The sequence below is a fragment of the Nelumbo lutea genome, chromosome 2 (assembly GCF_056320005.1).
Source record: "Nelumbo lutea isolate HS-2025 chromosome 2, American lotus-T2T, whole genome shotgun sequence".
NCBI lineage: Eukaryota > Viridiplantae > Streptophyta > Magnoliopsida > Proteales > Nelumbonaceae > Nelumbo > Nelumbo lutea.
The window spans coordinates 28,646,482-28,660,876 of NC_142685.1; the positions used below are offsets into that span (position 1 = coordinate 28,646,482).

The 14,395-nt window shown below is 39.0% G+C and overlaps 1 protein-coding gene across 2 annotated transcripts in view; it reads right to left on the bottom strand.

The window, feature by feature from the left end:
• Positions 1–380: 380 nt before the first annotated feature.
• MAK10 (MAK10 homolog) overlaps positions 381–14,395 on the bottom strand; it is a 74,131-nt gene continuing 60,116 nt past the window's right edge. For both annotated transcript variants that reach the window (XM_088973252.1, XM_088973253.1), the window contains 6 exons: positions 6,710–6,766; positions 6,110–6,314; positions 5,186–5,304; positions 4,672–4,740; positions 1,097–1,195; positions 381–1,002 (listed from right to left, as the gene is read on the bottom strand). In XM_088973252.1, coding sequence (XP_088829378.1) covers positions 763–1,002; positions 1,097–1,195; positions 4,672–4,740; positions 5,186–5,304; positions 6,110–6,314; positions 6,710–6,766 — 789 coding nt within the window. In that variant the 3' untranslated portion in view covers positions 381–762. The remainder of the gene's footprint in view (positions 1,003–1,096; positions 1,196–4,671; positions 4,741–5,185; positions 5,305–6,109; positions 6,315–6,709; positions 6,767–14,395) is intronic.

Consider the following 14,395-nt stretch of genomic DNA (forward strand, 5'->3'; position numbering starts at 1 on the left):
CAAGCAAAGATGAAAGAAAGCCATTTTCATCATTTTCCTCGAAAGATTTAAGTTCTCTTTCGTTTGACGGAAAATAAGAGAGCAATAGAAAGTTGAAAGAAATCCCTTCAACAAATTTTGTGAAACTACCTAAGAACTTTCTCCCAACTCTTTTTTCTCATTTTCTATCAAACCAATGATAGCCTTAGGGAAACCAGTGCCGCCATTAGCAAATAGCAAGGCAAAACTGCAACAGACCACTGCAACAGTCTGGGTTCCCCATTTCAGCCTTCAATGTAGCATAGTCTGGGTGCCCCCCCCCCCACCCCCCCACACACACACAAAAGGAGAAAGAGAAAAGAAAAGAAACTATATCTGAATCTTATAAAAATTCCTCATCATAGCCTGGCAAAATTAAATGCAAAATAACTACAAAGCTTCCTCATCTGTTGTCTTTTACACAATTCAAATGTCACTGAACATTTATTATTAATTCATATCACATTCTCGAAATGACATATCTTCCCTTGAGATTATGAACACTATCTCAACTAGTCCGCAATTTACATAAATGGTACAATTTTGTACCCTTAACTCATTATCAACTCAAGTTTTCTTATCAATATTGACTTTAAAGTTAAAAGAAAATTAATGTTACAGCTGCCAACCGGCACTTTTTTTTCCTTTTTTGGTAGAACAGAAACCAACAAGCACTCTTTGAAACTAATGAAAGCCTACTTGGGGTTTCAAAATTGGGGTGGGCTGTTAGAGAAGCAATTCAATTCAAGATCTCTTAACTGTAGCAATAGCGAAACAAGGATGATGGCTGAACTCAAAAGAAATTTTGAGTGATGGATCCTCGGCCCCAGCTTGGCAAATGACATTGAGGGCAATCCAGTTGTGCTCGGCAACCTGCTCTATCTGACGGAGTTCCACCAGCCTGTCTGAATCACTAGAGAAACTACTTCGAAGCTCTTTTGCAATCCTCTGAGCATCTTTAAAGTAATTGTATCTAACTAGGGTCTGACCATTCGAGAGGGGAAGCAGTGGATGATCAATTAATTGAAGTACAGGCAACAAATTAAACAACAATAGAAATAGTTATATCAATACTTACAGAGAATTGTGCATGGCTTGTAGATTCTTTGAACAACATGTACGAGATATGACCAGGGACATGAGCTCTTTGTAGGAGCTCAAAGTGCTGAATGAACCTCTGCAAGGAAAATAAAATGTATATAGCAAGCATATTAATAAAATAAATTCACAATTCAGAAAATTCCATCAGACTATAAAATCTGGATACAAGCATATTCAGACAGCCACCCCACAGATTCACAAACATTATACAAGATATCAAGTATAAAACATATATTAATTAAAAAAAGAAACGAATCTAGAGGCTACCACCAGTTTTCAGTTCAACCAATTAGCTCAACAGGTCAACCCATGATTGTCATATCAACAAAAAAAAAATCCAAAAAACAAATATAAATGCTGGTAATCTGATAAAAAGATTTAATGGGTCAGCATTCCAACTGCCCAGGTTTGTGGATCATTGACCAAGTCAGTGCTCCAATGGCTTTTTGCAATCTAGAGGATCATAGGTTAACTGGATCTGGAGTCATAACCAGGTCAATGGTCCAACTGTCCAGGTCGACAACAAGTTGAAAACATTGGCATATCATAGAAGAACAATCTTGAGACCGGGGCTAGTTGGGTATGAAGCCGTTCTAACCTGCCATATGTTTGATGTTCTGAAGATCACAGTCCACATTGAAGTCAGTCTCCCATGCACAGATGATGATCACCATCATCATCAATATAAGCCATATCCCCACTCTACATGTAAGGGTGCAATTTGGGTGGGCCCAACCCGAGCCCAGACGGACCCAAACCACAATTCAACTTAGATTTTTTGTCCTCACACTGGACCTAGGTCCAAAAGTTCAGTCCTTTTTATTTTTCAGGCTAGGCCTGGGCCTAGCCCTTAGGTAGCCTGAACCTGGCCCGAGTCCAGTCTGACTATGTGCATACATTTATGCATATATAGACACATTTGCATACATACATGCATACTTTTTTTTTGTAAACTAGGGCTGTTCATAACAAGACCCAAACCGACCAACCCGAGTTGGCCGGTTTTTCTTCAGCACCGGTCAGTTTTGGGTTACAAAAAAACATAAACCGAACGGACCCGAACTGACTTAGATATACATTATATATATAATATATTTCAGATATATTATATATATATGATATATTTCAGTTTTAATATATATATATGATATATTTCAGTTTTAATATATATCTGATATATATATTTGTGGAAAAATATATATATCAGTTTTTTATTTTGGAAATATACATATTATATATAAAATTTCAACTTTAATCCATCAAATCAATTTTAATTTCCAGGCATCCAGCCTTCACTTCTTAGACTTGAATCCTTTACCGTTCACACCGAGAGAATCATTCACAAAACCGACCCAAACCGACTCAAACCGACCAGGTCAGTTTTACTTAGTACTGGGTCAGTTTCGGTTTCATTTCTAGGTAAACCGACCAGGTTGGATTGGTTGGAAAAATGCCGGTAAACTGACCCAACCTGACCCGTGAACAGCCCTATTGTAAACCATACATATATGCATACATATACTCATGCATTTATATCAAATTTTAGTGTGGACTGATTGCCCAACCCAAGTGCATCTAATTCCAGTGTGGGCTGAGCCCAAGGTTGGATAGTTCGAGCTTGACCTCAGGCCCTACTCCCAATTCTTAGGGTTAGACCTGGGTTAAGCTTAAACCTGACCCAGCCCGCCCAACTTGCACCCCTAACTACACGAATCCTGTTTCACCACTCCATTCTGTTTGGTGCCATATCCATTGTTAAATTATGAGCATCATTTCCTACTACTTCAACCCATTTCCTTTTTGATCTGCACCTAGCCCTTCTAGCACCTTGAATTTGTAACGGATCACTTCTTATGGGTGCTGTAGGTGGTCATCTATGTACATGACAAACTATCTTAGGTTACTGTTGAATCAGTCAGAAAACCATTGACCCAGAGAGTTTAACTGTCAAACCGTTTGGCCTGGTTAACAGTTCGTGGGTTGCCTTTAAAGAAAAAATAAAACAAATCAAATGTCCTATAATCCTATTGGACCTATTCAATTATTCCCATTTCCCAAAACCAGGTTTACTATTTCCTTTTCATTTTTCCTTTCCCAACACCCATTCTCTTCTTCTCTTCACTTCCTCTTTAAAGCCAAAAAGTGAATGATGATAACCTCTTCCAACAGCAAATAGAACCTGTGAGCAGTGATGTCTCCTTCCAACAATGAACAAGACAGGCAAGGTGGCTACCTCTTGAGACCTACTACCAAGACAAAAGCAATGAAATGTGGAGTGTGGACAATGACCTGCAGTGGTGAACAGAACCGGTGACCACCCTCTTGGGCGGCAAACACAATTGGTACAGTCACTAAAACAGCAAAAGGAAGAGGTTTTTCTTCAGTCTATTACGGCACTACCCTTTTTTTCTCAAAAATTCTGTAGTTTATACATTGATTTTACACCTTCAATCAGTCCTTGCCATTTTCTTCAACAAGCAACAATGTTTGCATTGTGTATTTATTTTACATCTTCCATCAGTCTATTATATCTTCAATCTATAATTTTGACTGATGGAAGATGTAAAATTATAAAATTCTAAATATTTTATTTATGACAGCATGAGTCAACCTGTTCAAGCCAGATGGTTGAACCACTGACTCAGAAACTGGAGGAAAAAGTGGTTCTGTTTCTGGGTCAGTTTTTGAAACATTGAGTTGAAGTATCAACCATTAAAAGTGATACAGAGCCCCTATTTTAATAATGGGAGAAGGATATACAAATGAAATGTATAAATTAATGAATGGGAAAATGAAGAAAGAAAACAATACAATGATATATTCTTTGTTATGTTGAATATAATAGAGTTACTATTTTGTCCATTTGCTTGTGCCTAGCCAGGGACCTTTCCTTGGGGCCTGTTGTATTCTGTTTGATCTTTAATAAAATTTATCTTACCTTTTTCCAATGAAAAAAGGAAAATGAAGGGTGTGGAGGAATGATTACAAAGTAAAACAATAACAAAAAGCAAAGAAGCAGAGCCCCTGTTCTACTGAAGAGAGATGATGTTCTGTTTTGCTTACAAAATTGATTAAAAAGGGAAATAAGAGAGGTTTCCTATGGAAATAACATGTTAAAGGCTATTAGTTGAATCTCTAATTCTCTATCTAGTGAACAGATTACTATACCTATTTTATGGTTCTTTAATTGAAGACTGGCCTTCTAAAATGCCCTATTTGTTCTTTATCCTTGTTTATACAGTATGATACAGTGTAACATAAACTGCACATAAAATTGGTGTACTTCTATGTAAAAACACCAATGCAAGGCACAAGGCAAACTCAAAAAGATGCCTGATCCTAGGTGATGTTTTGACAACTATTTTCTTGGTGTAGCATTTTCTTTCAACACTAGAAACTAGCCAAGTGGCAAAAACTTGGATTCTATATGTTTAAGAATTTACTCAGCTCATTTCGGCATTGATTAAGTAACTTTTCTAACAGCAGTTCAACATTTAATCCATAAAATAAATATTCAAGGATGAAAAATGAGATATACATAGTAATGCATACCTCTTCCTCAGTATTAAATGCACTTGGTCTCTGGAAAATCTTACGTTCATTCCTCAAAGCAGCAAGCATCTGGGAGAATTGATATGATTAATGATACAAATCAATATAAGGGAAGCAGAATGCCTACATGAAGGGATAAGCTGTTGGCTATGCATCATGAACATGGAACATGTGAGAAAGAACATAGATAGTTTCAAGGAAATCTCTGAAGGACCTTTAAGGGCCATAGCCCACTCATGATAAGAACCAAGCATCTACAGAAGCTAGGATGATGGATCTTCTCTAACCTTTATCCTGATTTACATGAATCTGAGAAGGCATAAACCTATGAGCATAGTGGACTTAAGCTCCATACTAATGGATCAAGTGGTCCTTTGGAAAGAGTAGGTCCAAGATGCAGACATGAAGTCTACCTTAGGTCTCAGGTCTGCACCGGCAGAGTTCATCTGAGCATCCAAATATGATCAAAGATGAGTAATAAAAATTATGCTTAAATTAAAATAAGTATATTTACCATTGTGAGGCCTTCAGAGAGACATATATAGCACTGAAGCAACAAAACCATGGGTGGGATCTGAGAATCCTTAACCACATCCTTTGGAAGATCCCGTTTCTTCTTCCCCTTACGTTTAGCTGATCAATGACAAAGGTCAATCTTGTATGTCCCATGTAAACCAAGTAAAGATGTTTTCTATCAAGAGGAGATTCCCCATATAGACTCAAGTAAACACTATGAAGCATGAAATGTGCAGACATTAGGCATTTGATTGCATGTGAATGGGGATGTGAAATCTAAGATCATAAGAGCATATAGACTAGAAACCAGGTATTACCAATGAACTAGACCGCTATATGATGGATCTACTTATAGGATCAGTCCCTTTTGCCCAAACACTTAATAAGATCATTACAACCAACCCATTAAATTGCTTCTCTTTGGAAAAAATTTCTATTTTACTCTGGAACAAGCAAAAGAGAAGAATCAGATGGTTATAATCATCTTATTGGGCTACCTTTATATTTCAGTTGCTTCTTTTCCCTTTTCTGGTACAGGAAACCATGGTTCAAAGTATCGAAACTCTCAATACGATTTTGTGCATCTAGAGTTTCAAATGACCAAAACTCCTTTTGTTTTTACTGTGTAATTCTGACAAGTTCTCAGGTGATAGTCACAATATAAATTAAAATTTAAACCATATCAACCATGGCAGTTGTTAATATATGGCATACCAGTTCCCTTGGAAATCAATATGATATGGGGCATATTATATTATACTTTGCACCTTGCAGGAGACCTCTGAGGTGGCAGATGTCAAGCAGTGGATCTAACTCTAATGCATGTGTCAGTTGTGTAGATGTCACAACTCACAAGTAGATATTAGCTATACTAACATAGAGAGATATGTCAGACTAGAAACAAATGAAATGGCATACTCACCAATGTCACTGCTTGTCCCCATCCTGAATTGTGTTGCTTCTGCAAGTTTGATCAAGACAACGTACATATACCAATACACCATGCAGTATTCCGTGGGAGAATAAAGATCCAGTTCAAATCCCAACATGAGGAAACGAGAAGCAATCCAGTAAATTTGTTCCTCTGTCCAGATAAGGATGTGTTTCGATAGTTTCATGGATACATTCTGCAGAATCAGTCAACAGTAGTAAAGCATACAGCTAAACAACTAAATGATGTCTCTTACACAGGAAAGCATAATACAATCATGCAAAAGAGAACCTAAGATACCTTATGGATACATCATAAGGATGAATTACAATGACATATGATGGCCCATGGTTTATAATGACCATTTTTATGGGCATTGCATTTAGATTTTTCTCAACCACCCAAAAGAATCACAAAGCCATGATGGTTTGTGTAGTAACTAGGTTAGACAAACTAATGCTAATCCCACCCATCAACCCTGCTAGTTTGGGACGTTGACTATTAGAACCCTTAACATATCATCCTTGTAGTCCTTAACAGGTATCTTAAATTTTGTATCCATCATGAAATACTGTTCTTAGAGCAACATACCACATCAGTTAAAATGTTTGGTGTTTCTGCGAAGTCTCTCTTGGAAGCCAACTCCAACTGAAAAAAAAACAAACAAACAAACAAAAAAATTATAATCCGGATCCAGGAGGAAAGTCCTCATGTAATATGCCCATTATTTTTATTATTTATGAAAATTAGATAGAATCTACAGAGTTCCCCAACTAAGGGGCCATTTGATGACAGCTTAAGTTGTTGAACTTAAGAACCTATTGCTCTGTCTTTTAGTGGATAAAATAATTAAATAACAAAATATTCAAGGGTATAGTAATCTACCCAATTTCAGCTTCAGCCATCAAGGAGCCAGCAACCTCCTTAAAAACTTACTAAAAGACAAAACAATTTTTTCAGTTTAGCCACTTTAGCTGCTGTCAAATAGCCCCCCAAGTAGCACAACATTGGAAACGGAAAAGAAAACTAACAAATTAGCAGAAAATAGATTTCACTAGAAGTAGTCTTGATAAAATAAAGAATGTCAACAATATTTAATTATGTACAAACAGAAATTCAAGAATGGATGCATTTGAATTTCTAGCAAAGAAAAAGCAAAAAACAAATCCCATAAATGAAATTGGTACCGCTGTAATGGGTGACTGTGTGGACCTTTTTCCTCTTTATTTGTCAGCCTTATTTCTGTAATGGGCCTGAATTAGTTTTTATTGTCTGGTTGTGCCTTCACCAATAAGGGGCACATTAGTCATTTTATGTACCATTAAACACTTGATATAAATTTTACTTTTGAGCCAGCTGAGAAAACACTTTCCGTCCATCCACCCTCTTCCCTCTTCTCTATTCTCTCTTCGTCTTGCCCTAAACTCCATTTCAGGTTTGCAAACATGGTATCAGAGCAGTAACAACCCAACTTCTGTGAGTTCCAACTTCAGTAATCCTCTCCTCTTTCCTCTATTCTCTTTTTTATTTCTGATCATTGACTAAGAAGCCCTAGTTCTGATCATTTTTTTATGAGTAATAGTAAAATTTTATTAATTCAAAAATTGATTTAGAGTTGTGATTTCATACAACATCCAAGGGAGAGGTGCGAGTTGCAGCCCCTCCTAGAATCTTACAATTAAACTAGGAAAAAATACAGGAATCACAGCTGAGCCCAAAACAATTCTTCCCTATTTACCCCTTGCTTGGCTAACACATTGGACAAAGTATTTGCTTATCTCCCCACCCACTGTAAAGAGACCAACATATTCCTTGTCGAACAAATCTACTAAAAGGTTGGAGAGTTGGAAGGCAACAAGTGATTGTCACTCACCTACAATTTGTGGATGATATCATTCTCTTTTGTGAAGGGGAACCTGAGGAGATGGATAATTTGAGATTGGTGGTAACGCATTTTGAGAGAGTCTCATTTCTAAAAGTCAATTGAAATAAGAGTTGTGAGCGGGGGTGAATTTATGGGAAGATGAGATTCAATTGGTGGCTAGGGCTTTAGGTTGCGAGGTAAGTTGTTGGCCCCTGGTATATTTAGGTCTGTCCCTGGGGGGAAATCCTAAAACAGAAAGCTTCCGGTACCTGGTTTTGGAAAGATTCACTAAGAAGCTAGCAGGGTGGAAGAGAATTTATATCTCACTAGGGGATAGAATCACTTTAATCAAGTCCACTGTAGCCAACTTTCCAGTGTATTTTCTATCTACCTTTAAGCTTTCTGTCAAGGTTGCCAATAAGTTAAAAGAACTCATGAGAGACTTTCTATGGGAACCAGGTGACTCAAAAAAGGACCATGTAGTGAAGTGGGAAGTAGCTTCTAAGAAAAAGGAAGTCAGGGGTCTAGGCATTGACAATATCAGATTAAGAAATGTAGTTTGTGGAGATTTCCTTTGGAGCAGGGCAATTTGTGGCACTTGGTGGTGGAAGGTATTCACGGGATGGCAGCTAATGGATGGGATATCGGTGTTGACCCTAGGGCTTCTCATTTCTCCCCTTGGAAAGCAATTGCTGGAGTCTTTCGTTCCTTTCAGCCTTTCATTAGATTTGATGTGTGCTCAGGTAATAAAATTCAGTTTTGGGAGGACCTTTGGCTTGGGAACACCCCTAAATAAATAAATTCAAAACCATCTCCTCACTTCGTGTGTCTGAGGGGACTTGAGATTTGGGTTTGAGAAGAGGGTTGAGGGATTCAGAATTGGCTTTTGTAGATTAGTTGTTCACTGTGTTGATTTCAGTTTTCCTAGATCTTTCATGCCTAAATAGTAGAATTTGGACTGTCTCTTTTCCTGCTAAAGAAGTTTGGTATTCTCCTGTGCCGCCAAAGGTTAGGGCCTTTTGCTGGGAAGTGGCTCTTCAAAAGATCAATACTAAGGATGTGCTTCAAAGAAAAAGGCCAAATTGGTGCCTTTCCCCACATGTCTGTTACCTTTGCTTAAGAAATGATGAGACGGCAACTCATCTTTTGATTTCTTGTCCTTTTGCTTATTATTTGTGGGATTGGTTCTCTTCTTTGTTTGGTTGCAGATGAAATCCCCCCTTGGGTGTGTTGAACCTTTTTTACTCAAGCTTCTTCTCCGAAAACCAAGGAAAAGAAGCAATGTAATGTGGACAATAACCAGAGCAGCCATCCTTTGGTCAATTTGGGAGGAGAGAAACAATAGGATCTTCCTAGGGCAAGAAAAATCCAAGGAAGCACTATTGAGGTTATCACCATCAAGGTTGTGCATTGGATAAAAGTACATCATCTCTTCAAGGACTTCTCCTCAACTGACTTAATTAGAAATTGGAGTGCTATAGTTGTATCCTCTCCTTCCTCCCCTGTGGTACAAGAAAGTTGGGTACCACCGCCTCAGTTCAGGGTGAAGTTAAACTTTGATGGAAGCTCCTTGGGTAATCCAAGTCAATCAGAAGTTGGGGTGTGTTCGGAAATGAGGAAGGAAAAGTCTTGGCCCTTTAGTTCATTTTGGAAGAGTGGAGGAGGTAAAAGCTAGATTATTGGTTTAGATTGAGGAGTTAGATGCAAAAGAATCCTAAGGGATGATGGATGAGCAAGACAGAGAAATCAGGAGGAAACCGAAAAAGGAGCTAGAGAAGACTTTGTGAGGGAGGAGATTTCTTAGAGACAAAAATCCAGACATAAGTGGATCAAGGAAGGGGATGGGAATACCAAATTTTTTCATGATTTGGCTAATGGGAGAAGAAGGAAAATTTCGATACTAAAGCTTGAGGTTGAGGGTGTGGAGATAACCTCTCAAGAGGAGATTGCCAGTAGGATTGTGGATCACTTCAAATCCATCTATCAAAGACCATTAGAGAATCGGTTAATAGTAGGGGAGGAGAACTGGACAACTTTGAACCAAACAGATAAGGGATGGCTGGAAAGAATGATTGAGGAAGAGGAAGTTAAACAAGTTTTTTCTATGGATAGGGCTAAAGCATCAGGCCTTGACGGATTTACAATGGCATTTTATCAGGACTGTTGGGACATAGTCAAAGAAGACTTAATTGGAGTATTTAGAGAATTTGAGGATAAAAATTTTGTGAGTTCTGGAATCAATGCCACCTTCATAGCCTTAATACCCAAAAAGAATGATGCCAGACACCCCAAAGATTTTCGCCCAATTAGCCTGGTGACAAGCATTTACAAGATTCTGGCAAAAGTGCTCTCTAGGAGGATCAAAGTCGTTCTCCCCTCTCTCGTTAGCCAAGCACAAGGAGCCTTTATTCAGGATAGACAAATTACAGATCAGATCCTTATTACAAACGAGAGTGTGGAAGAGATAAGGAGATCGAGAAGGAAAGGATGTCTGCAAACTTGACTTGGAGAAAGCCTATGACTTAGTGGATTGGAATTTCCTGCTGGAGATGTTGAGAAGACGTGGTTTTGGGGATAAATGGTGTAAATGGATAAGAGGATGCTTACACTCTTGTTGTTATTCAGTGCTGGTGAATGGGATGGTTAAGGACTTTTCTCCAGCTAATAGAGGCTTAAGACAAGGAGATCCACTCTCCCCTTTCCTCTTTACACTTGTTACTGATGTTTTTAGTAGGATGATTTCCAAAGCAGATGAGGAGGGCCAAATAAAGGGATGGAGAATAGGGAGCAGAGGCATTCCAGTAACTCACCTTCAGTTTGCTGATGATATTGTTATTTTCTATGAAGGGAATGAGTTAAGCAAAGTGGAGAACCTTAAGATCTTAATAAGTACCTTTGAGAGGGTCTCCAACTTGAAGGTAAATCTTGATAAAAGTTGTGTGGCTGGAGTAAACTTGGAGAATAGGGAGATTGAATCCATTGCAGAATGCTTAGGTTGCAATATTTCTTCTTGGCCTTTGACATACTTAGGACTACCCTTAGGAGCCAACCCTAAAGAAAGTAGTTTCTGGGCCCCTATTGTGGAGAAATTTGATTAAGTGCTTGGTGGCTTGGAAAAAGAATTACATTTCAATAGGGGGTAGGCTGACTTTAATTAAGGCTACACTTGCCAACCTTCCAACCTACTTCCTTTCTGTGTTCAGGATTCCTCTAAGGGAGGCTAAGAAACTGGTGAAGAGAATGAGGGACTTTCTATGGGAACCAAGAGAGGTGAAAAAGGATCACTTGATCAGATGGGAGATAGTTAACAAACCAAAGGAATAAGGGGGTTTAGGGGGGGAACATAGTGTTGAAGAATGTAGCCCTTCTAGGGAAGTGGCTATGGAGATGGCCCCGAGAAAGAGAGAGATTATGGCATGAGGTGGTGGCAAGCATTCATGGTTGTGCAGGAAATGGTTGGGATTCCGGGATATCTCGTCGAACTACCCTTACTACTCCTTGGAAGGCTATACATGGTATTCTCCCTCACTTCCTCAGATTCATCAGGTATGATGCTTGTTATGGTAATGCTATTCTTTTCCGGGAGGATATTTGGGTGGGTACTCAACCCCTCAAAGATGATTTCCCTTCGCTCTATTCCTTTTCCCTTTACAAACATGAGCCAATTGCAACTTTTCTCTCGAGCCCGTTAAACCCCTTATCTTTAAACTAGGACTTTGGATTTCATAGAGGGTTAAGGGATGGTGAGTCGAATTGTGTTATTGAGCTAATTCATTTACTAGAATCCGTTTGCTTGGACCCCACTTCTTCTAATCAACGAATTTGGACTCCTCTTCCAAAAGGTACTTTTACTTGCTCTTCTTTTCTAAATTCCCTCAGTTCTAACCCCTCTTCCCAAGGATTCCCTGTCAAAGAAGTCTGGGCGCAACCTATTCCCCCAAAAATTGTTGTATTCTGCTGGAAAGTATTCTATGGGAAGATCAATACTTCGGAAAACTTATAGAAAAAGAGACCCTTGCTTTGTCTTTCCCCAAATTGGCGTTCGTTGTGTAAGGCCAAGAATGAGGATTGTGTCCATTTGCTGATCTCCTGTTCCTTTGCTACAGCTATATGGAGGTGGAGCCTTTGTCTATTTGGAGGTAGGTGGTCTCTGCCTTCTGATTTAAGCTTGTTATTCAACCCATCTGTCTTTGTTTGGCACACTAAAAGAGGTAAGGTCATGTGGAGATGTGTTAGGGCAGCCACTCTATGCACTCTTTGGGAGGAAAGGAATGCAAGAATTTTTTTAGAGAAGGAAAGAGGGTTAGATGAAATGAAGGATTGTATCCTAACAAGAGCAATCCTTTGGCTGAAAACTGTGGATATCTTTGATGACTTCTCCTTTGATGAATTGTGGAGAAATTGGCTAGTAATAGCCAACATTTCAACAAAGAAGGATAGAATTCTGTCATAATGGGTTCCGCCTTTGGAAGGTGTCATTAAGCTGAACTTTGATGGAAGCAGCCACGGCAATCCCGAGCCTTCAGATATAGGGGGTATCCTGAGAAATAAGGACAGCAACATAATTTCCCTATTCTCAGGACCGGTGGGAGTGGGGGATTCCACAAGGGCAGAAATACTTGCTGCAGTACAAGGAATTCAGATCGCCAACCAGCTTGGGGTGGAGCATCTCCTAGTTGAAGGGGACTCTCAGGTGGTAACCAGGTGGCTCCTAAACTTGGACGCCACCATTTGGGGCTACAAAGATCTCATAAAAAAAGTAAAGTGGTTAACTAGCAATATGAGAGTTGAGGTAAAATGGGTTAGTAGGTCTGCTAATTCTTTGGCTGATGCTCTAGTCAAACAGGGGGTTTCTAGGGAAGATCTTTTTTGTGCTTCTATGCAAGTTGTTATTAATTCGGAAATCTATACTTAACCAGCCCAGAGAGGTTGCAACTCGTACCTTTCCACGAGGACTTTGAACTATTTTTATTGCTGATTTATAAAATCATTTCAATTATCAAAAAAAAAAAAAGTTTTGGCCCTTTACTTGCGCCCAATTGGGATGGGAGATTCATGCAGAAGTAATGGCATTACTTCAAGGATTGAGACTGGCAAAACAATGGGGAGTGCAGCAATTAGAAGTGGAAGGAGACTCCAAGCTGGTAATAGGGTGGATGCAATCTGGAAACTTGGGAATTTGGTCTCTTAGACAGCCTCTAAGAGAGATTATTAGCTTGGCAAGGGAGATTGGGGTGCATTTTAAATGGGTAAGAAGGTCAGCAAATGGAATGGCTGACACTTTAGCTAAGCAAGGAGCTACTAGGGAGGCTTTGTTTTGGGCTTGTTTGTAACATTTTGTTTTGATATTCCATCCATTTTGTGGGTGGTAAGTCTGTAGTCTTTTCAATTCATTAATGAAAGTTACCGCTTCCTATCCAAAAGAAAAAAAAAACTTTCTACAAGAAGAGAAAGAAAGAACCTCCAACTTGTAACAGCAACCAGCCAGACTCAAATAAATATGTCCCCGTGGGTCCAAGTAGCCCTATTTTTTATGCTCATACACTTATTTCTGCTTTGACCTTCTTATTGCTCTTCATAAGCCTACTCACTCCTATACCACATGACATCCCATTGCCAAATATGTTTCTTACTCTTATTTGTCTCCCTGTTGTTACTCCTTTGTGCCTTCTCTTTCTTTTGTCCATGTTCCCACTAGGTACTCTGTGAAGTTGTATCTAACCCAAAATGGAGAAAGGCAATGAATAAGGAAATGAAAGCCTTAGTGAAAGCCAAGACTAGTGAATCTATCAGAAGAAAGGGGTATTGTGGGATGTAAGTGGGTATTCACTGTAAATCATAAGGTGGATGGTTCAATTGAAAGGTATGACGCTAGACTAGTGGCAAAGCGGTTTACACAGGAGGGGATTGATTACAAGGACAGTTTTGTACCCATTGCCAAGCTCAACACCATTCAAGTTCTATTATCCTTATATGCAAATTACTCTTGGGAACTACACCAATTAGATGTAAAGAATGCATTCTTGAATGGAGACTTACATGAGAAAGTGTTTGAGTCCTCCACCTAGCGGTGACTTTCAGGGAAAGGTGTGTAGATAGAGAAAAGCCTTGTATTGGATGAAGCAATCTCATTAGGCCTGGTTTGAGAGACTTTGTGGTGCTATGAAGAATGTAGGATACACTCAAGAGTGGGGCTGACCATACTTTGTTCATGAGGAGGCAGAGTAACATGCTTACAACACTCATTCTATGTGAATGATATGGGCATCATAGGGAATGATCCAGAAGACCAGAAGAGATAAAAAGATTGTGTGTGTTTGTGTGTGTTCTTGATCAACTAGAGGAGACTAATATGATGAGGAGTAGACCAACAATCACACCTATGGAGCAAAATCATGGGCTATAAGAGTCTA